We start from the raw sequence: 27805 nt of genomic DNA, 5'->3' as shown, positions 1-27805 counted from the left end.
GAACTCGTATACAAGACTAATTTTTTATCAGTAGCTAACAAAACCACTACCACCGGAATCATCGGTTCGTCAAGGATGTCCACTATCTCCACTGTTGTTTGGCTTATATCTGGAACCCCTCTGTCTCAGTATAATAACCAGGGCAGCCATCCGTGGTTTCTTTCGGGCTCAATGTGAAGTTAAGATTTTAGCCTACGCTGATGATATCGCAGTCTCTTAGTCTTGATAGTCCTCTTCAGTACCTAGGGGTTTCGCTGCACCAAGTTTGCAACAGCGCAGCCTACTGGGATTCACAAATCATACCTATGCGGCGAAAAACACAGGCTTGAATGGGTAGGGAACTCTCAGTGTTTGCTAGGACACAGGTGTGTAACATATTTTTGTTTACGACGCTTGCGTATGTCCTTCAAGTCCTGCATTTTGCGAGCAGGAGGGTACAAGTTATACACGGAATATTTGCAACATTTGTGTGGCGCTCTCAGTGGGAGCCCATGCGACGTGACTTGTTTCTTCCCTTATAGTTTGGTGGAGTGGGCATTGTTCACTTGTTTGTGCATCAACTTGTCTCCCGCTTTTTCTTTTTCAAATCGGCAAACCACAAGTTTCTTGTAGCTGTGCTCATTAGGCGTCTCAGTCCTCATTTGCCTACTAATTCGCACCGACTGGGCAGGCTTGTGAGGGGCCTTTATAGGGATTCCTTAAGGAGGTTACTGATACTTTCAATCCTCTGTAGATTACCTCGAGAAAGCAGATGACCCAGGCTCTCCCTGAGGCATTGTTCCCTACACCGTTGTATCGGCAGCCTTATCTAGGGTTTTGGGGCACCACTGTTCTAAAGCGTGTTAGGCAAATGTGCATTCAACAGCTGCAAAAACGTTCTTTTTCAAATTACACACGGCGACGTTGCCTGTCAAGACATTTCTTCATGATAAGGAGATGTTTGTGCTCTGGTCGGTGAATTGTCGTCTCTGCAACGCACCTGAGACAATTGATCATTGCGTTATTCTGTGCCGTGATGCTATGTTATTTTGGGACATACTACAATGTACTTTTAAAAAGGATAGTGAAATAAAACCATATACAATTAGATTTTTGCCTCCTAACAAAAACTCTATCGTGCCTTACGATATATTTGTGCTGATGGGACTGTTCAGTCTTTGGAAAAGACAGATTATGGACAGGCATGCAGAGCCACCAAGATCGTCCAAATCAGTATTTCGGGAGCAGTGTGCTTTGCTAAGGAGTATGTATGCTGCACGTGAAATCCTCCAAACTGGATGCAGTATCTAGATGCAGGTGTTTGCCTAGCAGAATTTTGATGCTTTGATGATTGCGCATTGTCGGGCTAGGGATGTCGGTAACTTTAGACATGCACAACTTTAGGTAAGTAGAATATTTCCTGATTTTTTTTTTTTTACGGACGTTTTCCAATGCAATAAAGAAAAAAATCACGTCTTGCCGAAATAGCTCAGTTGGGAGAGCGTTAGCCTGAAGATCTAAAGGTCCCTGGTTCGATCCCGGGTTTCGGCACAGCATGCTAGGAATTTTGTTTTTGTGCACTATTCTTAAGGACTGAAGACGTATCAAATATACGGCGCTCGCGTCTTGCCGAAATAGCTCAATTGGGATTCTGCTTCCGGCCACGCCAGTGAACGGACGCAGGATGCAGGGCTCCTCAGGAGCGGCTTCAGCGGCCATGTCAGGCCGCGGTAACAGGACTGCTGAAAAGGACAACACTTACCAGGTCGTTTTGCCTGCACTTCCAACAGGTCGGTTTGTTTTGAATACCGTTTTTTTGCACGCCGATATCAGGGCCCGCCCGTACCGGGTGGAAGATTTCCGGGATGCTTTAGCACAACACTCGCTAATCCCCGATGTTATCGCTATGGGGGCGTATCGGATGAGCCACGTCTGGGCCGTCACTCTCAAGGATACTGAATCCGTCAACAAGATTGTCAGTGTAGGTGAGCTGTCTGTGAAAAACGGTCGCTGCTTGGTGATTGACCCGGCGAACCAGGACGTGCGACTCAAGCTTCACTGGCTACTTCACAACGTGCCAGATGAAGATGTTCGTGCTGCATTTGCGCCGTACGGAAAAGTGTCAGACGTTTCCCGGGAGCGCTGGCGTGTTAAAGGTATGCTGGAAAAGGGCTCTACAACTAGACTCGTCACGCTGAAGCTGAAAGCTGGCATGAAGCTAGACGACCTGCCGCATCAGCTCAATGTTAGCGGTGAGCTCGCGCTCGTCATTGTGCCAGGCAGACCCCCGTTGTGCCTACGCTGCCGGAGTACGGGTCACATCCGCAAAGAGTGTCGGGTTCCTCGCTGCGGAACCTGCCGACGGTTCGGGCATGAAGACAACCAGTGTGCACGAACCTACGCTAGCATTGCCGGACCTGGAACCAGCGAAGACTCGTCCGAGTTAATTATGGACGAGGCGGATGCGGAGGAGGCTGCTGACATTAGAGGTCAGTCAACGAAACAGGACGCGCTTTCCATGACGGTTTTAACAAAGGATAAGGTGACGGTCTCAAATGAAAAGAATGAACCTCGGCATGTCTTGAACGTTCCATCCCAGGACCATGAAAGCGAGTCAAAGGAAGGGTCAGAAGACTTAACCAAATTTTCTGACGCTGAGGATCATCTCAGTACTGAGCCTTCCTGTACTGATGCCATGGAGGTTGGGCCGGAGACAGCAGCCTTAATTGCCGCGAAACGTCCGCATGAGGAAAGCGTCGAGGAGACTCAGCTGCCAGGCGGTGTTTGTGGTGAGCCGCCGCCGAAAACTTCTGGCATCCGAAGAGCCACGTTAAGACCGAAGCCGAACTTCTCGGCTGACACGCGGCAGGCGGGGAAACCGCCTGCGTAGTTTTTGTGGAGACCTGAACGATTTGTGGGTCGGCTGCCTACCGACCAGCGTCACGAACCTTCTACAACCAAGTGGTGCGTGTGTTAGCAAAAATGACACAATGGGCTTGGACTTCGTTTGAATGCATCCCGACATTCTGCTGGCAGGACATTACATGCATGCATACGCCGCTGTTTGTCAGAAGCGGAGGCCACGCAACCATGAAGGTAGGCACCATGCCGGTACTGGCGTCTCTCTCTAGTACATGACTCTCAAGCTTAATTCGCCGTTACACGTAGCTACTTTGAATGTTAGAGGACTGGGAGCGAGAAGGCGACAATGCCAGCTCAGTCGCCTCCTTGTGGATAATGATATAGATATAGCAGCTGTGCAAGAGTCAAAGATTGAGAGCCAAGAAAGCACTGACCGTATGGTGGCTTCTTTTCAAACAAACTTTTATGTGTGTGTATGCCATTCTGTTGGTGTATCGGGTGGATGCCTTTTATTTATACGTAACACGCTGGGAGTAAGCGTAGAGTCCGTTTTTGCCTGTCCAAGTGGTCGGCTTTTGGTTACCGATTTTACCTACTCTAATTTATGCTGGCGTGTTGTGTGTTTGTATGCTCCCAATTCAGGGCGTGAGCGTGAATTGTTTTTTCAGTCTATTGAGTTGTGGTTGAAGGTCGACAAAATCTTGCTTGTACTTGGTGACTACAACTGTGTGTGCGCAGCTGTGGACCGAGCGGCCAAGTGTAAACCTCGAAGAGACAGAAGCTCCGAGCTGTTGAATGCACTTGTGCATGAGTATAGCCTTGAGAATGTTAGTAGTGTGTTCTCCACTGGAAACCAGCCAGAGTTCACGCACTTTCAGCGAGATAGCCATGCCAGATTGGACAGGGTGTATGCCTCGGTAGATCTTGTTTCCCTATGTACTGCATATGAGGTCAAACCTGTGTCTTTCAGCGATCATTGTCTCGTGAGTGCAGTGTTTGGTCGCAAAGGAAAGAAATCGCGCTTTAACTGGTACCTATGGAAACTGAATGCCAAACTTCTTGCCGATGAAGAGTTCCTTACTGAAGTTAAGACAGATTTTGAAAATCGTCTTGCTATGCGACCAGTAAGTTTTGCAGCGGAATGGGACAGCTTCAAAGAGTGGGTCAAATTGAAAGCAATAGAAAAGAGTAGTAAGCTGCGATACAAAGAGAAAGAAAAAGAAAAAGAACTGAATGAACAACTTGCTCTATTTTTGAGCATGGAAAGTACTGTGCCAGGGCATTTCGCCAGTAAAATACGAGAGCTTAAAAGTGAGCTGGAAACAATCGACAGCGAAAGATACACAGCGGCTGTCATACGTGCAAGGGCTGAAAAACTTTGGGCTGGAGAAGTGCCGACAAAACGAGCCCTAGCAGACGAGAAAAGATACGCCTGCCAGAAAGAAATTAGGAGTATAAGGTATGGCGGCCATATCACAGAAGATGCTAAAGATATTCAGCATGCGGTAGCAGAGCACTTCGAAGAACTGCTTAGCGCTAAGCTTGAGACTGTAGGCGGCTTTCAAACAGACTTTCTAAGACTGATGCCTGCACTGGATGACGAAAGTAAAGCGCGCCTAGAAACACCGATAACGTTACAGGAGATAGAATCTGCAATAGATGACCTGTCACCTGGGAAAGCCCCTGGGCCCGATGGTCTAAGCGCTGTCTTCTTTAAAACGTTTCAGCACTATGCGGCTCAGTTTATGTTCGATGTAATCACTGAAGCTTACGAACGTAATGCTGTTCCATTGTCTTTCTCTACATCGCACATTGTTCTAATACCCAAGACAGAGGATCCGGAGAAACGACTGTTGGTGGGGTCATATCGACCGATAAGCCTCACCAATGTTGACTACAAGGTGTACATGAAGGTTTTAGCAAAAAGACTGCAAAGCGTAATAAATGAATTGGTTGGGTCTCATCAAACGTGTGGCATCAAGGGTCGATCGATTGCCACGAATATACATGTAGCAAGAACCGTACTAGAATGTGTTGATGCACTCGGGGGTCAGATAGCCATGATGCAATTAGACTTGGCGAAAGCCTTTGATTGTGTTTCTCACGAAATTCTTTTTTCCATTTTAGAGCATTCTAACCTTGGTGAAGTCATAGTGGAGGGTGTTAAAATGGCTTATGCGAACTGCACGACCCGTATTATAGTGAATGGTGAACTGACTGACAGCATTGCAGTACGGTCATCAGTAAGGCAGGGCTGCCCGCTCTCACCCATACTTTTTGCACTGTATTTAGAGCCACTTTGCTTGGCTATCATTGATAGCGATCGCATTTTAGGATTCAAGCTGCAATCAGCACACGTGAAAATGCTAGCATACGCTGATGACATTGCAGTCTTTTGTGCAACCAGAAAGAGCATCTGTGAAGTCACGGGTGTCGCTCAAACATTTTGTGATCAAACCGGATGTAAGATCAATTGGGAGAAAAGCTCTGGGTTTTGGCACGGTGATTGGGACGTGACACCTGATTTCTTATGTAAGCTGCGATGGTCTGCTCTCCCAACGCGATATCTAGACGTGCCTTTAGATTGCTATCGAGATCCCAACGTGCACTGGATGGAAGAAACATCCAGAGCGAAAGAAAAAGCGGATGCGTGGCAAGGAAGGCAACTCTCAATGTTTTCGCGCGCTTCTATTTGCAATGTTTTTCTTATTTCGAGGCTGTGGTACCTCATGAATGTGTTGTGCGTCTCACGAACCTCAATTCAGAAAATGCACCGCCTTTTTTCTGTTTTTATTTGGGCATCCACGTGGGAAAAAACCGCCCGGACGAATTTGTTTATTTCTGTTAAAAGGGGCGGGCTTGGCCTTGTCCATTTGTTTTTGCGTCAAGTGGTTTCGCGATTTATATTCCTGCGTGATCAAAAAGATATCTTTCTAAGAACTGTGATGCAAGTGCGATTGCAGAGGTTGCTCCCTGAATGGATAGTGTCATGTGAAAGCATGCCTGGTACTGTGACTGGCTACCTGCGCGAGGTTGTTTTTTCGTGCAAGTTGCTGGAAGTGCGGTTTTCTTTTGATTACCTTTTCAATGTTCCCAAAAAAAAAAACTGTATAAAGATCTCATTGACGTGATGCTGCCGGTGCCTTTTTACCGGGCATTACACTGTGGAGGCCCAGGGCAGGACGTTTTGAAAAGAGTCAAGAAGATGCCCTTGAGGCCATCTGCTAAAACGTTCCTTTTCAAACTTCACTCTAATACGCTCCCTGTTAAAACCTGGCTGAATGAAAAAGGTATCTTCGTCCCATGGACAACGAATTGCCTGTTGTGCCAAAAACCGGAGACAATTGAACTCGTCTTCTTACAGTGTTGGGATGCTGTTTTTCTATGGGACGTCCTCCAAAGGACAATTAAAAAGGAACTTCCCCTAACTCCGTACGGTATCAGATTCCTACCAGTGCAGAACGATGATGCACCTTATGATTTAATTATGCTTCTTGGCCTCCATAGTTCGTGGAAAACACGAATGCAGGTGCGTCACGCAGATATAAATACACGATCTGCGCGTGAAAACTTCATTGAAAGTGCGGTGTATATACGCGAATCTTTCAGGATGCCGCAGGATCCACCACAATGGCAATGTCTATTTGATGAGTTGGTGAACCTGAAAAGATTTTAGCCGCGTACGCGTTAGCTCAAGTGTAGTTGACGTGTTTTATCATGTGTATTTTGTTTTGTGTTTCACGGCAATAAAGAAAAAAAAAAAGAAATTGCTCAGTTGGGAGAGCGTTAGACTGAAGATCTAAAGGTCCCTGGTTCGATCCCGGGTTTCGGCACAGCATGCTAGGAATTTTGTTTTTGTGCACTATTCTTATGGACTGAAGACATATCAAATAGACGGGGCTCCCGTCTTGCCGAAATGGCTCAGTTGGGAGAGCGTTAGACTGAAGATCTAAAGGTCCCTGGTTCGATCCCGGGTTTCGGCACAGCATGCTAGGAATTTTGTTTTTGTGCACTATTCTTATGGACTGAAGACGTATCAAATATACGGGGCTCCCGTCTTGCCGAAATGGCTCAGTTGGGAGAGCGTTAGACTGAAGATCTAAAGGTCCCTGGTTCGATCCCGGGTTTCGGCACAGCATGCTAGGAATTTTGTTTTTGTGCACTATTCTTATGGACTGAAGACATATCAAATATACGGGGCTCCCGTCCTGCCGAAATAGCTCAGTTGGGAGAGCGTTAGACTGAAGATCTAAAGGTCCCTGCTTCGATCCCGAGTTTCAGCACAGCATGCTAGGAATTTTGTTTTTGTGCACTATTCTTATGGACTGAAGACATATCAAATATACGGGGCTCACGTCCTGCCGAAATAGCTCAGTTGGGAGAGCGTTAGACTGAAGATCTAAAGGTCCCTGGTTCGATCCCGGGTTTTGGCACAGCATGCTAGGAATTTTGTTTTTGTGCACTATTCTTATGGACTGAAGACATAACAAATATACGGGGCTCCCGTCCTGCCGAAATAGCTCAGTTGGGAGATCGTTAGACTGAAGATCTAAAGGTCCCTGGTTCGATCCCGAGTTTCGGCACAGCATGCTAGGAATTTTGTTTTTGTGCACTATTCTTATGGACTGAAGACATATCAAATATACGGGGCTCCCGTCCTGCCGAAATAGCTCAGTTGGGAGAGCGTTAGACTGAAGATCTAAAGGTCCCTGGTTCGATCCCGAGTTTCGGCACAGCATGCTAGGAATTTTGTTTTTGTGCACTATTCTTATGGACTGAAGACATATCAAATAGACGGGGCTCCCGTCTTGCCGAAATGGCTCAGTTGGGAGAGCGTTAGACTGAAGATCTAAAGGTCCCTGGTTCGATCCCGGGTTTCGGCACAGCATGCTAGGAATTTTGTTTTTGTGCACTATTCTTATGGACTGAAGACGTATCAAATATACGGGGCTCCCGTCCTGCCGAAATAGCTCAGTTCATTCTACTTCCGGCCACCGGCGTGTACGGACGCAGAATGATGAGCTCCGGCGGAGCGGCGATTGCGGCCCAGGCTGGCCGCGGTAACAGGCTTGAGGAAAACGACGACAAGGAATATCAGATTATTTTGCCGCATCTGCCCACCGGACGTGTTGTTTTCAACACAGTTTTTTTGCACGGTGACGTACGAGTGCGACCCTTCAGGGTTGAAGATTTCCGGGACGCCCTGGCCAAGATTGATACGCTCCCAGACGTGGTGGCCTTGGGGGCTTACCAAATAAACCACGTCTGGGCGGTGACTTTGAACAGCACGGAAGCAACCAAGCGGCTGCTAGCATTCAAGGAGCTTCAAGTGAAAGGTCGACGGTGTATCGTCATTGACCCGGAGGACCAACAGGTGAAGCTACGGCTCCACTGGATGTTGCACGGCGTGGCGGATGAGGATATCCGAACAGCTTTTGCGGCGTTCGGTGAGGTGACGGAAGTGACCCGTGAGCGGTGGCGAGTCCAGGGAGTGCACGAAAAGGGCTCAACAACGAGAACCGTGCTTCTGAAGTTGAAGCCTGGGATGAAGATAGAAGATCTGCCTCACCAGATAAGAGTAGCAGGGGAGTTGGCCCTTGCTGTGGTGCCTGGGCGGCCCATGCAGTGCCTGCGCTGCCGCGGGACCGGTCATGTGCGCCGGGAATGTAAGATTCCGCGGTGTGCGACGTGTAAGCGGTTTGGCCACTCGGAGGAAGATTGCGTAAGAACGTATGCAGTGGCTACTGCACCAACAGCGAGGGCGGACATGAGGGAACACCGAATGGACGTCGCAGAGACGGAGGAGGCCGCAAAAGGGGTCGGAGAGGATGAGAGGATGGCAGCAACGACAGGCATGTTAGTGCCCCCGGGGGGTGGCGACGAGATGCTCGGTGGACCAGACAGGGAAGTGGCACTGCCAAGCAACGGACCGTCGGAGAAAGAAACGGTGAGCGATGCCGAGAGCTCAAAAATTGAACTTCCGGAGTCTGCGGGCAGACGGGGGACCCTCGAAGGGAGCAGCGGCCGAGCGACCAACGTCCAGGGCCCTGCGAAGCGTGCCCACGACGGGAGCGCCAGTGAGACGAATGAGGCAGAGGCAGCTAGCAACGACGAGCCGCCGATAAAAACGCCAATAGGGAGGAGGGCGACCTTCAAACCAAGACCGAATGTCTCGACGGACAGGAGAGCTGCCGAAAAGCCGCCCCCGTCACAAGGTCTGCCAGTCCAACCTCATGGCTCTGGCGTCAACGAAAGCGTCTAGCGCCATGCTAGACGTGAAGGGTAAGCACCAAGCTCTTGGCCTCTTTTCACTCCAAGAAAATGGCTTATGTACTGTCACTAAAGGTTGCGACCCTTAACGTGAGAGGTCTAGCAGCAAAAAGGAAGCAGAGCCAGGTCCTGCGCCTTTTAAATGAAAATGACATCGATATACTTGGAGTTCAAGAGACAAAAGTCGAGGGTGAACAAGAGACCGAGAGCATGGTGCAACGTTTCACGTCGCGGCTTTACGCAGTTGTCAGCCATGGAGTCGGTACTTCTGCTGGATGCGTCCTGTTTGTGAAGAAGTTGCCGGGTCTTGTAGTGCAGTCGCATGCTTCTTTTCCGTCGGGTCGGGGTGTGGTCCTCGATTTTAGTTTTTGCTTGGCTGAGTGGCGTGCTGTTTGTATATATGCACCTACGGTAGTTGATGAGAGGGCTGCTTTGTTTGATTTTGTTGAAGGGTATTTAAACACGGATAAGCAACTTGTCTTTCTGGGGGATTTCAATTGTGTACTGAGCTCCGGTGACAAAACTAGCCTTCGTACATTTAGGGATCGTAGCACAGAGGTGCTTTCGCGCTTGATTGACGAGTTTGCACTGGAAGACGTTGCAGAGTGTTTCACGAGCGAGCGACGGGTTCAGTATACGCATTTTCAGGGTGCTAGCCACGCCCGCCTTGACAGAATTTATGTGGCCGCAGAACTGGCTCCAAAATGCCAGGATTATTATGTTTTGGCGGTAACGTACTCAGATCACTGCATGGTTCAGTGTACAATTGGAGCAAGAAAGGGAGGTAGCGGTTTTAATTGGGAATTGTGGAAGTTAAATAATAAACTGCTGAATGACGAGCAATTCACCAGACTAGTAGAAGAAGAAATTGGTAATATTTGTCAGGAGGACACCCACGAACTGGGTCAAGAATGGGAACTGTGTAAGCAACAAATTAAAATCAAAGCTATAGAAAAGGCCAGCTGCATACGGTTTCAAGAAAAACAAAATGAAATGCATTTATGATCTTTGCTAGATAAATTGTTAGCCCTGGAGTGTAACACGCCAGGGTTATACATGGACGACGTTAGAAAAATAAAACAAAGACTTCAACTGAATGACGAAGACCGTTATCGCGGAGCACTGGTGCGTGCGAGAGCGGAAAAATTGGCCATGGATGAGACGCCGACAAAAAGATCGCTGGGAATAGAAAAAGCAAATGCAAGGCGAAATCACGTGGCAGAGGTAGATTGGGCAGGACGCACAGAAACCGATAACGAAGGAATCGCGAAAGCTTTCCGGGAGTATTATGAAGAGCTATTTTCGTCCCGAGAGGTTTATTTGGACCGTTTTAAAGAATCCTTTCTTGACGCGATGCCAAAAATTGATGACGAACAAAAAGAAAGACTGGAGCGGCCAATAAGCGAAAAAGAAGTGCAGCAGGCAATAGAAAATTTAAACCCTGGGAAATCACCCGGGCCTGATGGCCTGAGTGCGGCTTTTTATAAAGCGTTCAAGCAACAGATATCTCATTTGTTGTGTGCCTTATTTAATGAAGCGTATGAGCTGAAGGCACTGCCTGCGTCTTTCGGATCGTCGCACACAGTACTTATTCCGAAAACTGACCAACCAGATAAGCTTAGGCAGTTGTCGTCTTACAGGCCCATTGCTCTGACAAACGTTGATTACAAGATTTATATGAAGGTGCTTGCTGGCAGACTACAAACGGTTATATGCGAACTAGTGGGCCCTCACCAAACGTGCGGTATCAAAGGGCGATCCATCTTTCAGAACATTCACAAAGCGAGAAGTGTGCTCGAATGCTGCGATGCAACTCATGCGTGTGTTGCTTTACTGCAGTTGGACTTGGAGAAAGCTTTTGATTGTGTGGCGCATGCTATTCTGTTCAGTATATTAGACCATGTTAATGTCGGCTCTGTTATTCGAGAGGGAGTGGCCTTGGCGTACCGTAACTGCACTACGAGATTAATTGTCAATAAGTCACTGGGGGCCCCCATCAACGTACGACGTTCGGTGCGCCAAGGTTGCCCCCTCAGCCCTCTTTTGTTCGGCATTTATATTGAAACATTGTGTTTAAGCATCCTACAAAACAATGACATTGATGGTTTTCGACTGCAGGAGTCAGAAGTCAAATTGCTGGCTTACGCAGACGACGTTGCGGTTTTTTGTGTGAATAAGGAGAGTATAAAGAGGACAGTGGAGGTGGTAAAACATTTTAGCAAGGTCACAGGGAGTAAAGTTAACTAGGGTAAGTGCCTGGGATTTTGGCACGGAGACTGGCAGCTGACCCCCGACACTTTCGCTAATGTGTCGTGGGTTACAACGCCTGCAAAGTACTTGGGTGTGCCCTTGGAATTTGACAAGGAAAGCGAGCCTTACTGGCTAGAGCAGGTCAGAGAAACCCGTGAAAAAGCGGAGAAATGGAAAAGCGCTCAATTATCAATATTTGCAAGAGCCGCAGTTTGCAACCTGTTTTTAATTAGTAAGTTATGGTATGTAATGCAAGTGTTGCATTGCTCCCGTGTAAATGTGCAAAAATTGCATCGAGCTTTTGCGGTGTTTGTTTGGGCCTCGAGTTGGGAGAGGTGCAGTCGGACAAATTTGTTCCGGCAGGTGAAGCATGGAGGGCTTGGTCTGGGTCATTTGTTAGTGCGACAGATTGTCAACCGGTTTATGTTTTTTAGGGATGCCAGTGATCCATTCCTGCGCACAGTGTGTCAACAAAGACTTGGTCGAGCGTTGTCTGATTTCGTAGTTTATACGCAATGTATGCCGGGATCTCTTTTTGGATTCTTTAGGGAAATTGTTTTGAGCGTGAAATTCTTAAGCGCACGTTTTTCGAAAGAGTATTTAAGTAATGTTACCAGGAGAACATTATACAAGGATGTTTGTGAAGTGGTGTTCCCGGTGCCCTTGTACCGAGCTTTATACTATGGAGGCACAGGAAGTAATGTATTAAAACGCGTAAAGAAAATGCAAGTTGCTACGGGAGCTAAAACTTTTTTCTTTATGCTACATACCGGTACTTTGAGTGTAAAATCATTTATGGAGGAAAAGGGTATTTTCCTGCCGTGGGGGGCCCAATGTCTCATCTGCAAACAGCCAGAGACAATAGATCACGTGTTTTTGCATTGCTGGGAGGGGGTATATTTGTGGGATGTTCTGCAAAGGACAATTAAAAAACAGTTGCCACTTGATTCCCATGGCATTAGGTATTTGCCATTGGATAACCACGATGATATGCTGTTAGACCAGGTTATGTTAATGTGCCTCCACAGTATATGGCGCGCACGAATGGCTGGTTATCACTGCGATCCAGATGCACGGCCAGCCCGCATGTATTTCCGTGAAAGTGTGCAGCGATGGCTCGACGTGCTTAAATTGCAACCATGTGCTCCTGAGTGGCTGTCAAAGCTGGAACCTTTGACGGTGCTCAAGGAATTTTAAAATGACAATGCCTGCCCCTCAGTGGGGGATAGGCAACGCGAACTAGCTTTGTGTACATATATTATTCCTTTGTTCCTGTTGTTTTGTTTTCCAGTGCGTTGTATTTGTGTCAAAGTCAGGCAATAAAGAAAAAAAAAAGCCGAAATAGCTCAGTTGGGAGAGCGTTAGACTGCAGATCTAAAGGTCCCTGGTTCGATCCCGGGTTTCGGCAAAATCATTTATGGAGGAAAAGGGTATGTTCCTACCGTGGGGGGCCCAATGTCTCATCTGCAAACAGCCAGAGACAATAGATCACGTGTTTTTGCATCGCTGGGAGGGAGTATATTTGTGGGATATTCTGCAAAGGACAATAAAAAAACAGTTACCACTTGATTCCCATGGCATTAGGTATTTGCCATTGGATAATCAGGATGATATGCCGTTAGACCAGGTTATGTTAATGTGCCTCCACAGTATATGGCGCGCACGAATGGCTGGTTATCACTGCGATCCAGATGCACGGCCAGCCCGCGTGTATTTCCGTGAAAGTGTGCAGCGATGGCTCGACGTGCTTAAATTGCAACCATGTGCTCCTGAGTGGCTGTTAAAGCTGGAACCTTTGACGGTGCTCAAGGAATTTTAACATGACAATGCCTGCCCCTCAGTGGGTGTTAGGCAACGCTAGCTACCTTTGTGTACATATATTATTCCTTTTTTCCTGTTGTTTTGAGTTCCAGTGCGGTGTATTTGTGTCAAAGCCAGGCAATAAAGAAAAAAAAAAGCGGAAATAGTTCAGTTGGGAGAGCGTTAGACTGAAGATCTAAAGGTCCCTGGTTCGATCCCGGGTTTCGGCACAGCATGCTAGGAATTTTGTTTTTGTGGACTATTATTATGGACTAAAGACGTATCAAATATACGGGGCTCCCGTCTTGCCGAAATAGATCAGTTATTCTACTTCCGGCCACCGTAGTGAACGGTCGCAGAATCATGTGCTCCAGCGGAGCGGCGATAGCGGCCCTTTCCAGCCGCGGAAACAGGATCGACGACATGGAAGATAGCGAGTATCAGATTATTCTGCCAACTTTGCCTACCGGACGCGTTGTTTTTAACACGCTTTTTTTGCACGGTGATGTGCGAGTCAGGCCATACAGGGTCGAGGATTTCCGCGACGCCCTTGCCAACGCTGGTGCGCTCCCCGACGTTGTGGCGTTGGGGGCGTATCAGATCAACCATGTTTGGGCGGTCACGTTTAGCAGCACAGAAGCAACGAAGAAATTGGCGGCTTTCAAGGAACTCGATGTTAAGGGACGCCGTTGCCTTATTATCGATCCCGAAGACCAACAGGTGAAGCTGCGACTTCACTGGATGTTGCACGGTGTGGCAGACGACGACATCCGGACGGCTTTTGCTGCTTTTGGGAATGTGACCGAGGTGACCCGGGAGAGGTGGAGAGTTTAAGGTGTCAAGGAGAAGGGGTCCACCACGAGGACTGTGCTCCTGAAATTGAAACCGGGCATTAAGGTCGACGACTTACCTCACCAGCTGCGAGTAGCCGGAGAGCTAGCCCTTGTCGTGGTGCCTGGGCGAGCGATGCAGTGCCTGCGCTGCCGCGGTACCGGTCATGTTCGACGAGAATGTAAGGTACCGCGTTGTCCAAAGTGTAGACGCTACGGACATGACGAGGCTGCCTGTGTGCTTTCGTACGCTTCGGCCGCGGGACATGGAACTACGGAACGGTCGGCGGAGCTCACCATGGACGTAGTCGAGGCGGAGGAGGCGGCGAAAGGTGCCGGAGAAGTGAGAACGCAGACACGGGAGACAGATTCGTCGGTGGACTCGGCAGAAAACAGCAATGCTGTGAGAGAGGTGGGGAGAGCAGACTCGAAACCTGAGCTCCCCAGCAATGAGGAAGGCACGTCACTTGAGCCGGCAAACGGTATGGAACAGGATAATGGGGAGGAGCACTCGGACACCAGCGGTGTTCGTAAGCCAGGCGTCCCAGCCCCAGTCAAGCGATCCCACACACAGTCCGAACCCGAAGGTAACCAGGCGTCAGCCCCCAGCGTCGACGAGCCACCAGCAAAAACAGGGCAATCCCGGCGGTCCACGCTACGTCTGCGGCCAAACATATCATCAGAGAGACGGGCAGCGGATAAAGTGTCCCCGCTGCCGGGTCAGCCGCTCGCACCGGACGGGGATGGATCCAACGAAGGCGTCTAGCAACGCGCTAGACGGGAAAGGTAAGCACCATGCTTTCGGTCTCTTCACCCTTGATGAAAATGGCGCCCGAAACCACCTTAAGAGTAGCCACGTTAAATGTCAGGGGATTGGCAGGCAAAAAGAAGCAAAGCCAGGTGCACCGGCTCTTAATTGACCACGATATTGACGTGCTTGCCGTGCAAGAAACTAAGGTTGACGGGGAGGAAGTGACCGGGAGCATGGTGCGACGTTTCACGGCTAGAGTTTACGCCATTGTTAGCCACGCAGTTGGGACATCGGCCGGGTGTGTATTGTTTGTCAAAAAGCTGCCTGGTCTGGTTGTAAAGGGTTACTCCTCATGCTCTTCTGGACGGTGTGTAGTGGCTGATTGTGTATACAGCGGTGTTGAGTGGCGCATTATTTGTGTGTACGCTCCTAACTGTGTGGAGGAAAGAACAGTGTTTTTCGAGAATGTTATGCAGCAGTTAAGTACGGAAAGGCAGGTAGTATTGCTGGGCGATTTTAACTGTGCACTGAATGCTCGAGACAAAACCAGCGAACGCGGATTCAGAGACAAGAGCACTGAAATATTATGCCAGTTAACAAGCGAATGGAATATGGAGGATGTGGCTGATTGCTTGGAAGGGCCGCGTGCCGTTCAGTACACGCACTTCCAAGGTTCTAGCCACGCGCGTCTGGACAGAATTTACGCGTCGCTGGATTTGATTCATTCATGCAATGAATACCGAGTTGTGCCTACGACATTCACGGATCACTGTTTGGTGCAGTGCTTATTCGGCACCAAAAAACGAAGCAATGCATTTATCTGGGAGGTATGGAAATTGAACAATAAATTGCTTAATGATGATGGCTTTAAACGCGTGGTATTGAATGAATTGATTAAAGTGTGGCCAGGGACTTTGCTCGAAATCTGGAAACAGTGGAAGTTGTGCAAGGAACAGATTAAAATTAAAGCCATTGACAGATCAAGTTGCCTGGTTGACGAGAAGAAAATTACAGAAACCCAGCTTAGGGCTTTGCTTGCAAAACTACACGAACAGGAATGTAAGGCACCCGGCAGATGGATAGAGGATATTCGAAAAATAAAAGAACAGATTAACTTGATAGAAGAAGACAGATACCAAGGAGCGTTAGTGCGTGCAAGAGCGGAAAAATTGGCCATGGATGAGGCGCCGACAAAAAGATCGTTGGGAATAGAAAAAGCAAATGCAAGGCGAAATCACGTGGCAGAGGTAGATTGGGCAGGACGCACAGAAACCGATAACGAAGGAATCACGAAAGCTTTCCGGGAGTATTATGAAGATCTATTTTCGTCCCGAGAAGTTTATTTGGACCGTTTTAAAGAATCCTTTCTTGACGCGATGCCAAAAATTGACGAGGAACAAAAAGAAAGACTGGAGCGGCCAATAAGCGAAAAAGAAGTGCAGCAGGCAATAGAAAATTTAAACCCAGGGAAATCACCTGGGCCTGATGGCCTGTGTGCGGCTTTTAATAAAGCGTTCAAGGAACAGCTATCTCCTTTGTTGTGTGCCTTATTTAATGAAGCGTATGAACTGAAGGCACTGCCTGCGTCTTTCGGATCGTCGCACACAGTACTTATTCCGAAAACTGACCAACCAGATAAGCTTAGGCAGTTGTCGTCTTACAGGCCCATTGCTCTGACAAACGTTGATTACAAGATTTATATGAAGGTGCTTGCTGGCAGACTACAAACGGTTATATGCGAACTAGTGGGCCCTCACCAAAAGTGCGGTATCAAAGGGCGATCTATCTTTCAGAACATTCACAAAGCGCGAAGTGTGCTCGAATGCTGCGATGCAACTCATGCATGTGTTGCGTTACTGCAGTTGGACTTGGAGAAAGCTTTTGATTGTGTGGCACATACTATTCTGTTCAGTATATTAGACTATGGTAATGTCGGCTCTGTTATTAGAGAGGGAGTGGCTTTGGCATACCGTAACTGCACTACCAGATTAATTGTCAATAAGTCACTGGGGGCCCCCATCAACGTACGACGTTTGGTGCGCCAAGGTTGCCCCCTCAGCCCTCTTTTGTTCGGCATTTATATTGAAACTTTGTGTTTAAGCATCCTACAAAACAATGACATTGATGGTTTTCGACTGCAGGAGTCACAAGTCAAATTGCTGGCTTACGCAGACGACGTTGCGGTTTTTTGTGTAAATAAGGAGAGTATAAAGAGGACAGTGGATGTGGTAAAACATTTTAGCAAAGTCACAGGGAGTAAAGTTAACTGGGGTAAGTGCCTGGGATTTTGGCACGGAGAATGGCAGCTGACCCCCGATACTTTCGCTAATGTGTCGTGGGTTACAACGCCTGCAAAGTACTTGGGTGTGCCCTTGGAATTTTACAAGGAAAGCGAGCCATACTGGCTAGAGCAGGTCAGAGAAACCCGTGATAAAACGGAGAAATAGAAAAGCGCTCAATTATCAATATTTGCAAGAGCCACAGTTTGCAACCTGTTTTTAATTAGTAAGTTATGGTATGTAATGCAAGTGTTGCATTGCTCTCTAGTAAATGTGCAAAAATTGCATCGAGTTTTTGCGGTGTTTGTTTGGGCCTCGAGTTGGGAGAGGTGCAGTCGGACAAATTTGTTCCGGCAGGTGAAGCATGGGGGGCTTGGTCTGGGTCATTTGTTTCTGCGACAAATTGTCAACCGGTTTATGTTTTTTAGGGATGCCAGCGATCCATTCCTGCGCACAGTGTGTCAACAAAGACTTGGTCGAGCGTTGCCTGATTTCGTAGTTTATACTCAATGTATGCCGGGTTCTCTTTTTGGATTCTTTAGGGAAATTGTTGTGAGCGTGAAATTCTTAGGCGCACGTTTTTCGAAAGTGTATTTAAGTAATGTTAACAGGAGAACATTATACAAGGATGTTTGTGAAGTGGTGTTCCCGGTGCCCCTGTACAGAGCTTTATACTATGGAGGCACAGGAAGTAATGTATTAAAACGCGTAAAGAAAATGCAAGTTTCTACAGGAGCTAAAACGTTTTTCTTTATGCTACATACCGGTACTTTGTGTGTAAAATCATTTATGGAGGAAAAGGGTATGTTCCTACCGTGGGGGGCTCAATGTCTCATCTGCAAACAGCCAGAGACAATAGATCACGTGTTTTTGCATCGCTGGGAGGGAGTATATTTGTGGGATATTCTGCAAAGGACAATAAAAAAACAGTTGCCACTTGATTCCCATGGCATTAGGTATTTGCCATTGGATAACCACGATGATATGCCGTTAGACCAGGTTATGTTAATGTGCCTCCACAGTATATGGCGCGCACAAATGGCTGGTTATCACTGCGATCCAGATGCACGGCCAGCCCGCACGTATTTTCGTGAAAGTGTGCAGCGATGGCTCGACGTGCTTAAATTGCAACCATGTGCTCCTGAGTGGCTGTTAAAGCTGGAACCTTTGACGGTGCTCAAGGAATTTTAACATGACAATGCCTGCCCCTCAGTGGGTGTTAGGCAACGCTAGCTACCTTTGTGTACATATATTATGCCTATGTTCATGTTGTTTTGAGTTCCAGTGCGGTGTATTTGTTTCAAAGTCAGGCAATAAAGAAAAAAAAAAGCGGAAATAGTTCAGTTGGGAGAGCGTTAGACTGAAGATCTAAAGGTCCCTGGTTCAATCCCGTGTTTCGGCACAGCATGGTAGGAATTTTGTTTTTGTGCACGCTTCTTATGGACTGAAGACGTATCAAATATACGGGGCTCCCGTCTTGCAGAAATAGCTCAGTTGGGAGAGCGTTAGACTGAAGATCTAAAGGTCCCTGGTTCGATCCCGAGTTTCGGCACAGCATGCTAGGAATTTTGTTTTTGTGCACTATTCTTATGAACTGAAGACGTATCAAATATACGGGGCTCCCGTCTTGCCGAAATAGCTCAGTCATTCTACTTCCGGCCACCGTAGTGAACGGTCGCAGAATCATGTGCTCCTGCGGAGCGGCGATAGCGGCCCTTTCCAGCCGCGGAAACAGGCTTGACGACATGGATGATAGGGAGTATCAGATTATTCTGCCAACTTTGCCCACCGCACGCGTTGTTTTTAACACGCTTTTTTTGCACGGCGATGTGCGAGTCAGGCCATACAGGGTCGAGGATTTCCGCGACGCCCTGGTCAAGGCTGGTTCGCTCCCCGACGTTGTGGCGTTGGGGGCGTATCAGATCAACCATGTTTGGGCGGTCACGTTAAGCAGCACAGAAGCAACGAAGAAATTGGCGGCTTTCAAGGAACTCGAAGTTAAAGGACGCCGTTGCCTTATTATCGATCCCGAAGACCAACAGGTGAAGCTGCGACTTCACTGGATGTTGCACGGTGTGACAGACGACGACATGCGGACGGCTTTTGCTGCTTTTGGGAATGTGACCGAGGTGACCCGGGAAAGGTGGAGAGTTCAAGGAGTCAAGGAGAAGGGGTCCACCACGAGGACTGTGCTCCTGAAATTGAAACCCGGCATTAAGGTCGACGACTTACCTCACCAGCTGCGAGTTGCCGGAGAGCTAGCCCTTGTCGTGGTGCCTGGGCGAGCGATGCAGTGCCTGCGCTGCCGCGGTACCGGTCACGTTCGACGTGAATGTAAGGTACCGCGTTGTCCAAAGTGTAGACGCTACGGACATGACGAGGCTGCTTATGTGCTTTCGTACGCTTCGGCCGCGGGACATGGAACTGCGGAACGGTCGGCGGAGCTCACCATGGACGTGGTCGAGGCGGAGGAGGCGGCGAAGGGTGCCGGAGAGGTGCGAACGCAGACACGGGAGACGGATTCGTCGGTGGACTCGGCAGAAAGCGGCAATGCTGCGAGGGATGTGGGGAGAGCGGAATCTGCACCTGAGCTCCCTAGCAATGAGGAAGGCACGTCACTTGAGCCGGCAAACGGTATGGTACAGGATAATGGGGAGGAGCACTCGGACACCAGCGGTGTTCGTAAGCCAGGCGTCCCAGCCCCAGTCAAGCGATCCCACACACAGTCCGAACCCGAAGGTAACCAGGCGTCAGCCCCCAGCGTCGACGAGCCACCAGCAAAAACAGGGCAATCCCGGCGGTCCACGCTACGTCCGCGGCCAAACATATCATCAGAGAGACGGGCAGCGGATAAAGTGCCACCGCTGCCGGGTCAGCCGCTCGCACCGGACGGGGATGGATCCAACGACGGCGTCTAGCAACGCGCTAGACGGGAAAGGTAAGCACCATGCTTTCGGTCTCTTCACCCTTGATGAAAATGGCGCCCGAAACCACCTTAAGAGTAGCCACGTTAAACGTCAGGGGATTGGCAGGCAAAAAGAAGCAAAGCCAGGTGCACCGGCTCTTAATTGACCACCATATTGACGTGCTTGCCGTGCAAGAAACTAAGGTTGACGGGGAGGAAGAGACCGGGAGCATGGTGCGACGTTTCACGGCTAGATTTTACGCCATTGTTAGCCACGCAGTTGGGACATCGGCGGGGTGTGTATTGTATGTCAAAAAGCTGCCTGGTCTGGTTGTAGAGGGCTACTCCTCATGCTCTTCTGGACGGTGGGTAGTGGCTGATTGTGGATACAGCGGTGTTGAGTGGCGCATTATTTGTGTGTACGCTCCTAACTGTGTGGAGGAAAGAACAGTGTTTTTCGAGAATGTTATGCAGCAGTTAAGTACGGAAAGGCAGGTAGTATTGCTGGGCGATTTTAACTGTGCACTGAATGCTCGAGACAAAACCAGCGAACGCGGATTCAGAGACAAGAGCACTGAAATATTATGCCAGTTAACATGCGAATGGAATATGGAGGATGTGGCTGATTGCTTGGAAGGGCCGCGTGCCGTTCAGTACACGCACTTCCAAGGTTCTAGCCACGCGCGTCTGGACAGAATTTACGCGTCGCTGGATTTGATTCATTCATGCAATGAATACCGAGTTGTGCCTATGACATTCACGGATCACTGTTTGGTGCAGTGCTTATTCGGCACCAAAAAACGAAGCAATGCATTTAGCTGGGAGTTATGGAAATTGAACAATAAATTGCTTAATGATGATGGCTTTAAACGCGTGGTATTGAATGAATTGATTAAAGTGAGGCCAGGGACTTTGCTCGAAATCTGGAAACAGTGGAAGTTGTGCAAGGAACAGATTAAAATTAAAGCCATTGACAGATCAAGTTGCCTGGTGTACGAGAAGAAAATTACAGAAACCCAGCTTAGGGCTTTGCTTGCAAAACTACACGAACAGGAATGTAAGGCACCCGGCAGATGGATAGAGGATATTCGAAAAATAAAAGAACAGATTAACTTGATAGAAGAAGACAGATACCAAGGAGCGTTAGTGCGTGCAAGAGCGGAAAAATTGGCCATGGATGAGACGCCGACAAAAATATCGTTGGGAATAGAAAAAGCAAATGCAAGGCGAAATCACGTGGCAGAGGTAGATTGGGCAGGACGCACAGCACAGCATGTTTGGCACAGCATGTTTGGAATTTTGTTTTTGTGCACCATTGTTATGAACTGAAGACGTATCAAATATACGGCGCTCCCGTCTTGCCGAAATAGCTCAGTTGGGAGAGCGTTAGACTGAAGATCTAAAGGTCCCTGGTTCGATCCCGGGTTTCGGCACAGCATGTTTGGAATTTTGTTTTTGTGCACGCTTCTTATAGACTGAAGACGTATCAAATATACGGCGTGCCGTCTTGCCGAAATAGCTCAGTTGGGAGAGCGTTAGACTGAAGATCTAAAGGTCCCTGGTTCGATCCCGGGTTTCGGCACAGCATGTTTGGAATTTTGTTTTTGTGCACGCTTGTTATGAACTGAAGACGTATCAAATATACGGCGCTCCCGTCTTGCCGAAATAGCTCAGTTGGGAGAGCGTTAGACTGAAGATCTAAAGGTCCCTGGTTCGATCCCGGGTTTCGTCACAGCATGTTCGGAATTTTGTTTTTGTGCACGCTTCTTATGGACTGAAGACGTATCAAATATACGGCGCTCCCGTCTTGCCGAAATAGCTCAGTTGGGAGAGCGTTAGACTGAAGATCTAAAGGTCCCTGGTTCGATCCCGGGTTTCGGCACAGCATGTTTGGAATTTTGTTTTTGTGCACGCTTGTTATGAACTGAAGACGTATCAAATATACGGCGCTCCCGTCTTGCCGAAATAGCTCAGTTGGGAGAGCGTTAGACTGAAGATCTAAAGGTCCCTGGTTCGATCCCGGGTTTCGGCACAGCATGTTTGGAATTTTGTTTTTGTGCACGCTTGTTATGGACTGAAGACGTATCAAATATACGGCGCTCCCGTCTTGCCGAAATAGCTCAGTTGCATTCTACTTCCGGTCACCGAGCGGGACGGTCGCAGAATGATGAGCTCCAGCGGAGCGGCGACAGCGGCCCTTGCCGGCCGCGGAAACAGGAATCTTGATACGGATGATAAGGACTATGAGTTGATTTTGCCGACGCTGCCTACAGGACGTGTTGTTTTAAACACCGTGTTTTTGCACGGCGACGTGCGCAACAGGCCGTACAAAGTGGAAGATTTTCGCGATGCCCTCGCCAACGTTGGTGCGCTCCCCGATGTTGTGGCGTTGGGGGCGTACCAGATTAACCACGTTTGGGCTGTCACGCTCCGCAGCGCTGAAGCAACGAAGAAGCTGGCTGCGTTGAAACAAGTAGAAGTAAAGGGACGTTGCTGCATCATCATCGACCCAGAGGACCAGCAGGTGAAGCTGCGGCTGCACTGGATGTTGCACGGTGTGGCCGACGACGACATCCGGATGGCCTTTGCTGCTTTCGGTAACGTAACCGAGGTGACCCGGGAGCGGTGGCGCGTCCAAGGCGTCAAAGAGAAGGGGCCAACAACGAGAACAGTTCTCCTGAAACTGAAACCCGGTATTAAGACCGATGACCTACCTCACCAGCTGCGAGTCGCCGGTGAGTTGGCCCTCGTTGTGGTGCCTGGGCGGCCTATGCAGTGCCTGCGCTGCCGTGGTAGCGGTCACGTTAGACGTGGATGCAAGGTGCCCCGGTGTTCGAAATGCAGGCGTTACGGCCACGTCGACAGTGAATGTGTCCGTACATATGCGGTGGCCACGGGGCTCGCATCGAGGGAGGAGATAGCTGAACACCAGATGGACGTATCAGAGGCGGAGGAAGCGGCGAAAGGAGTCGAGGAAGTAGGCAAGCCGGAAGCGGCGACTGTCTCTTCTGGGACTTCTAGCAGAAACACAAACGTGTCAAGTGAGGCAGAGAGGCAACCTGAAGAAAAAGACTCGGCAGCGGACTGGGCTGATACTGAGGAGAAGGAAGATAGCTTTTTGGCAGCTACGGAACCCGTGATGATGGCCACGACGAGAAGCGAGGAGCAACAGCAACAGTGCAATGTTCGTGCGGGCAATGTCTCGGCCAAACCGCCTCACGCCCAGACTGGTGATGGAAAGGACAAAACAACAGCGTCAAGCGTTGAGGAGCCGCCTACGAAAACGGTCCAGTCCCGTCGGTCCTCTCTCAGACCGAAGCCGAACTTTCTGGGGGACAAGCGGGCCAGCGATAAGCCACCGCCGCTGCAAGACCATGCAGCCGCACCGGAGGGCTGCGGCGGAAACAAAGGAGTCTAGCCGGGTGCTAGACGCGAAAGGTGAGCGCAAATGCTCTCGGTCTCTCCACTCTATTTTAAAATGGATCCAACCCCTGCTCTGACATTCGGGTCGCTTAATGTTAGAGGGTTAGCAACGAACAAAAAGCAGAGCCAGGTGTTGCGCCTTATAACGGACAGAGACATCGATGTGCTAGCCGTTCAAGAGACCAAAGTCGATGAAGAGGAAGAGACCGGGAGCATGGTGCAGCGCTTCACGTCGAAGTATTATGCCGTTGTGAGCCATGCAGTCGTTACTTCTGCCGGGTGCGTCCTTCTTGTAAAAAAGTTGCCTGGACTTAACGTGCAGACTTATGCTTCCGGAGAGACAGGGCGATACGTGATTTGTGATTTCGGTTTTGAGAATATAGAATGGCGGGTTATCTGTGTTTATGCACCTAATGAATTGGAGGATAGGTGTTCCTTTTTTGAGAGCCTGAAATATTACTGCACTAGTGAGAAACAGATAGTGCTCATGGGCGATTTCAATTGTGTTCTGGCGGCTCGCGATAAAAGCAGCACCCGAGCCTTCAGGGAATGAAGTACAGACTTATTGTCACGACTGATAGATGAATATGCATTAGATGATGTGGCGGAGTGTTTAGACGGTGAACGTAGTGTGCAATACACCCACTTTCAAGGTATTAGTCATGCTCGACTCGACAGGATTTACATGTCGCTGGACTTAATACCAAAGTGTCAAAAATACCGAGTTTTACCAGTGGCCTTTTCAGATCACTGTGCAGTGATATGCACTCTAGGCAAAAGGAAGCGAGCCAGTGGATTTTCATGGGAGCTGTGGCAAATAAATTGTAAACTGCTAAAAGACCAAATTTTCACTGAGTATGTGACGGAAAAAATTACCAAAATAGTAAATGAGTGTCAAAACGAAATCGGGCTCCAGTGGGTACTAGCCAAAGAAGAATTTAAGATGAAGGCCATTGAGCGGTCTACTTTGCTAAAGCACCAGGAAAGATTACAGGAAAAACAGCTGAGAGATATACTTGAAAAATTGTTGGCGCAGGAATGTAAAACGCCCGGCATAGGTAAGGAAGATATTAAGAAAACAAAGCAAAAGCTTGAACTTATAGAGGAAGACCGATATCGAGGGGCGATAGTGAGGGCGAGAGCGGAAGAATTGGTTGCAGGGGAGACGCCCACTAAGCGGGCTTTAGGAATGGAAAAAGCGCACGCTCGACGCAACGAAATTCAGGAGATCGAAGGAGCGGGTGGGGTAGTGACCGATAGCGATCGCATCCATCATGCTTTCTTTGATTACTATCAGGCGTTGTTCGCACAACATGAAGTTGACGTGCACAGATTTAAAGGCGAGTTTCTCGGCGCTATGCCTAGGCTCGATGAATCCCGAAAGGAAAGCTTGGAGAGACGAATTAGTGAAAAAGAAGTTGAACGAGCAATAGAGAACTTGAACCCGGGAAAGTCTCCTGGCCCTGATGGGTTAAGTGCAGCTTTTTACAAAGAGTTTAAAACGGAATTAACCCCACTTTTGACTTTGCTGTTTAATGATGCCTATGATCGTAAGGAGTTGCCCCCGTCTTACGGTGCGGCCCATACCGTCCTCATCCCTAAAACAGATGATCCTATAAAACTCAGACAGGTTACTGCATATAGGCCGATCTCACTAACGAACGTCGATTATAAAATATTCGTGAAAGTGTTGGCGGCGAGGCTTCAGAGCGTTATTAAAGAAATTGTTGGCCCTCATCAAACATGTGGCATAAAGAACAGGTCTATTGCTTACAATATTCATAAGGCAAGGTGTGTGCTGGAGTGTAGCGACGTTACTGGGGTACCTGTGGCAATTCTCCAGCTAGATCTTGAAAAAGCGTTTGACTGTGTTGCTCATGAGATTTTGTTTTCTATCTTAGATCATATCAATGTAGGTTCTATTATTACTGAGGGTGTGGCCATGGCGTACCGACACGGCACTACAAAGTTAATTGTTAATAAATCGTTGGGGGCCCCCATTAACGTGGAACGTTCGGTGCGTCAGGGTTGCCCCCTCAGTCCACTCTTGTTTTGTGTGTATGTTGACACTTTGTGCATGCACATGATACAGAATAATGCTGTTCATGGTTTTCGGCTGCATGAAGCGGAAGTGAAAGTCCTAGCATATGCAGATGATGTAGCAATTTTCTGTGTCACAAAGGATAGCATTAGCAGTGCGGTAGAAGGTGTTAAAAGATTTAGTTTGGTCACGGGAAGCAAGGTGAACTGGGGAAAGTGCGTGGGGTTCTGGCACGGAGAATGGCCGGATACTCCTCACACTTTCGCTAATGTGACCTGGTGTACGACCCCTGTAAAGTACCTTGGAGTCCCGTTGGAATTTTACAGAGATACTGAACAGTATTGGAAGGTGCAGGCACAAGAGACACAAGAAAAAGCAGAAAAGTGGAAAGGTACTCATTTATCCGTGTTTGCAAGAGCCACTGTGTGTAACCTGTTTTTTATTAGTAAACTGTGGTATGTGATGCAAGTGCTCCACTGCTCGCGAATTAACATACAAAAGGTACATCGAATTTTTGCGGTTTTTGTATGGGCCTCTAGCTGGGAAAGGTGCATGCGGACAAACTTGTTCAGACGGGTCAAAGACGGAGGCCTAGGGCTTTGCGAGGCAACTGGTAAACAGATTTTTGTTTTTCCGTGATGTCGAAGATCCTTTCCTGCGCACAGTGTGCCAAGTAAGGCTAGGGCGAGCCTTGCCAGAGTATGTAGTTGCAACAAAATGTATGAAAGGAGGCATTTTTGGTTATTTCCGAGAGATAGTAACCAGCGTCAGATTCTTAACTACTCGGTTTTCAAAGGAATATTTGAGCAGTGTAACAAGTAAAACGTTGTAGAGAGATGTGTGCGATGTTATCTTTCCGGTGCCGTTGTACAGGGCCTTGTACTGTGGAGGCCCCGGCGGTAATGTGTTGCAAAGGGTTAAAAAAATGAATGTATCGCCGGAAGTCAAGAGTTTTTTCTTTAAAGTGCACACTGGAATTTTACCCGTCAAATCTTTTTTGGAGGAAAAAGAGATCTTTCTACCGTGGGGACCAAACTGCTTAATCTGCAAGCAACCGGAGACCATAGACCATGTTTTTTTGCACTGTTGGGAAGGGGTTTATTTTTGGGACGTGCTACAGAGGACCATGAAGAAACAGCTCCCGTTGCATTCACACCGAATTAGGTACTTGCCAACAAAAAATGAGGGTGGGATCCCGTTCGATTTAGTCATGCTGGTGGGCCTCCACAGTATATGGCGCTCTCGTATGGACGGGTACTACTGTGACCCCGAAGCGCGTCCAGCGCGTATATATTTTCGTGAGAGCATCTGCAAGTTTGTAGAAATACAGAAGATACGGAATCCTGTCCCTGAGTGGCTCTCAAGGCTAGAGCCTTTGACAACACTCAGAGAATTTTAATGTGACAAAGCCTGGTCCTCTCTTGGGGATTTCGCTTCTTGTATAACTGTGTACATATTTTGGTTTTTTGTCTTTGTTTTGTGAAAGCCGAGGACCGGCAATAAAGAAAAAAAATAGCTCAGTTGGAAAAGCGTTAGACTGAAGATCTAAAGGTCCCTGGTTCGATCCCGGGTTTCGGCACAGCATGTTTGAAATTTTGTTTTTGTGCACGCTTGTTATGGACTGAAGACGTATCAAATATACGGCGCTCCCGTCTTGCCGAAATAGCTCAGTTGCATTCTACTTCCGGCCACCGTAGTGAACGGTCGCAGAATCATGTGCTCCAGCGGAGCGGCGATAGCGGCCCTTTCCAGCCGCGGAAACAGGATGGACGACATGGAAGATAGCGAGTATCAGATTATTCTGCCAACTTTGCCTACCGGACGCGTTGTTTTTAACACGCTTTTTTTGCACGGTGATGTGCGAGTCAGGCCATACAGGGTCGAGGATTTCCGCGACGCCCTTGCCAACGCTGGTGCGCTCCCCGACGTTGTGGCGTTGGGGGCGTATCAGATCAACCATGTTTGGGCGGTCACGTTTAGCAGCACAGAAGCAACGAATAAATTGGCGGCTTTCAAGGAACTCGATGTTAAGGGACGCCGTTGCCTTATTATCGATCCCGAAGACCAACAGGTGAAGCTCCGACTTCACTGGATGTTGCACGGTGTGGCAGACGACGACATCCGGACGGCTTTTGCTGCTTTTGGAAATGTGACCGAGGTGACACGGGAGAGGTGGAGAGTTCAAGGCGTCAAGGAGAAGGGGTCCACCACGAGGACTGTGCTCCTGAAATTGAAACCCGGCATTAAGGTCGACGACTTACCTCACCAGCTGCGAGTAGCCGGAGAGCTAGCCCTTGTCGTGGTGCCTGGGCGACCGATGCAGTGCCTGCGCTGCCGCGGTACCGGTCATGTTCGACGAGAATGTAAGGTACCGCGTTGTCGAAAGTGTAGACGCTACGGACATGACGAGGCTGC

General features: G+C 48.6%; 1 protein-coding gene and 18 non-coding genes across 19 annotated transcripts; all 19 read left to right on the top strand.

Moving 5' to 3' along the window:
- Positions 1-1457: 1457 nt before the first annotated feature.
- On the top strand, positions 1458-1530 carry TRNAF-GAA (transfer RNA phenylalanine (anticodon GAA)). The gene has a single exon. It is a non-coding gene; the product is annotated as a tRNA-Phe (tRNA).
- A 5221-nt stretch (positions 1531-6751) lies between these two features.
- On the top strand, positions 6752-6824 carry TRNAF-GAA (transfer RNA phenylalanine (anticodon GAA)). The gene has a single exon. It is a non-coding gene; the product is annotated as a tRNA-Phe (tRNA).
- A 77-nt stretch (positions 6825-6901) lies between these two features.
- On the top strand, positions 6902-6974 carry TRNAF-GAA (transfer RNA phenylalanine (anticodon GAA)). Its single transcript has one exon. It is a non-coding gene; the product is annotated as a tRNA-Phe (tRNA).
- Positions 6975-7051: 77 nt separating this feature from the next.
- On the top strand, positions 7052-7124 carry TRNAF-GAA (transfer RNA phenylalanine (anticodon GAA)). The gene has a single exon. It is a non-coding gene; the product is annotated as a tRNA-Phe (tRNA).
- Positions 7125-7201: 77 nt separating this feature from the next.
- On the top strand, positions 7202-7274 carry TRNAF-GAA (transfer RNA phenylalanine (anticodon GAA)). Its single transcript has one exon. It is a non-coding gene; the product is annotated as a tRNA-Phe (tRNA).
- A 77-nt stretch (positions 7275-7351) lies between these two features.
- TRNAF-GAA (transfer RNA phenylalanine (anticodon GAA)) lies at positions 7352-7424 on the top strand. The gene has a single exon. It is a non-coding gene; the product is annotated as a tRNA-Phe (tRNA).
- A 77-nt stretch (positions 7425-7501) lies between these two features.
- Positions 7502-7574, top strand: TRNAF-GAA (transfer RNA phenylalanine (anticodon GAA)). Its single transcript has one exon. It is a non-coding gene; the product is annotated as a tRNA-Phe (tRNA).
- Positions 7575-7651: 77 nt separating this feature from the next.
- On the top strand, positions 7652-7724 carry TRNAF-GAA (transfer RNA phenylalanine (anticodon GAA)). Its single transcript has one exon. It is a non-coding gene; the product is annotated as a tRNA-Phe (tRNA).
- Positions 7725-7823: 99 nt separating this feature from the next.
- LOC146201181 (uncharacterized) lies at positions 7824-9131 on the top strand. Its single transcript, XM_084593001.1, has one exon. It carries the CDS (start codon positions 7856-7858, stop codon positions 9101-9103), a length of 1248 nt encoding a protein of 415 aa, XP_084449127.1. The 5' UTR covers positions 7824-7855; the 3' UTR covers positions 9104-9131.
- Positions 9132-12696: 3565 nt separating this feature from the next.
- On the top strand, positions 12697-12769 carry TRNAC-GCA (transfer RNA cysteine (anticodon GCA)). Its single transcript has one exon. It is a non-coding gene; the product is annotated as a tRNA-Cys (tRNA).
- Positions 12770-13318: 549 nt separating this feature from the next.
- Positions 13319-13391, top strand: TRNAF-GAA (transfer RNA phenylalanine (anticodon GAA)). Its single transcript has one exon. It is a non-coding gene; the product is annotated as a tRNA-Phe (tRNA).
- A 4959-nt stretch (positions 13392-18350) lies between these two features.
- Positions 18351-18423, top strand: TRNAF-GAA (transfer RNA phenylalanine (anticodon GAA)). Its single transcript has one exon. It is a non-coding gene; the product is annotated as a tRNA-Phe (tRNA).
- A 77-nt stretch (positions 18424-18500) lies between these two features.
- Positions 18501-18573, top strand: TRNAF-GAA (transfer RNA phenylalanine (anticodon GAA)). The gene has a single exon. It is a non-coding gene; the product is annotated as a tRNA-Phe (tRNA).
- Positions 18574-21286: 2713 nt separating this feature from the next.
- Positions 21287-21359, top strand: TRNAF-GAA (transfer RNA phenylalanine (anticodon GAA)). Its single transcript has one exon. It is a non-coding gene; the product is annotated as a tRNA-Phe (tRNA).
- Positions 21360-21435: 76 nt separating this feature from the next.
- Positions 21436-21508, top strand: TRNAF-GAA (transfer RNA phenylalanine (anticodon GAA)). Its single transcript has one exon. It is a non-coding gene; the product is annotated as a tRNA-Phe (tRNA).
- A 77-nt stretch (positions 21509-21585) lies between these two features.
- TRNAF-GAA (transfer RNA phenylalanine (anticodon GAA)) lies at positions 21586-21658 on the top strand. The gene has a single exon. It is a non-coding gene; the product is annotated as a tRNA-Phe (tRNA).
- A 77-nt stretch (positions 21659-21735) lies between these two features.
- On the top strand, positions 21736-21808 carry TRNAF-GAA (transfer RNA phenylalanine (anticodon GAA)). The gene has a single exon. It is a non-coding gene; the product is annotated as a tRNA-Phe (tRNA).
- A 77-nt stretch (positions 21809-21885) lies between these two features.
- Positions 21886-21958, top strand: TRNAF-GAA (transfer RNA phenylalanine (anticodon GAA)). Its single transcript has one exon. It is a non-coding gene; the product is annotated as a tRNA-Phe (tRNA).
- A 4917-nt stretch (positions 21959-26875) lies between these two features.
- On the top strand, positions 26876-26969 carry TRNAF-GAA (transfer RNA phenylalanine (anticodon GAA)). The gene has a single exon. It is a non-coding gene; the product is annotated as a tRNA-Phe (tRNA).
- The last annotated feature ends 836 nt before the right edge of the window (positions 26970-27805 follow it).

This window comes from Amblyomma maculatum, chromosome 2 (assembly GCF_055883805.1).
Source record: "Amblyomma maculatum isolate TAMU_Amacu chromosome 2, ASM5588380v1, whole genome shotgun sequence".
Classification (NCBI taxonomy): Eukaryota; Metazoa; Arthropoda; class Arachnida; order Ixodida; family Ixodidae; genus Amblyomma; species Amblyomma maculatum.
Note: the sequence above shows the minus strand (reverse complement) of the source record. Positions and strands in the feature narration are given on the sequence as shown.

Bases quoted from the DNA above. Each gene is read 5' to 3' on its own strand.
- LOC146201181 (XM_084593001.1), top strand. From the start codon at position 7,856: ATGATGAGCTCCGGCGGAGCGGCGATTGCGGCCCAGGCTGGCCGCGGT.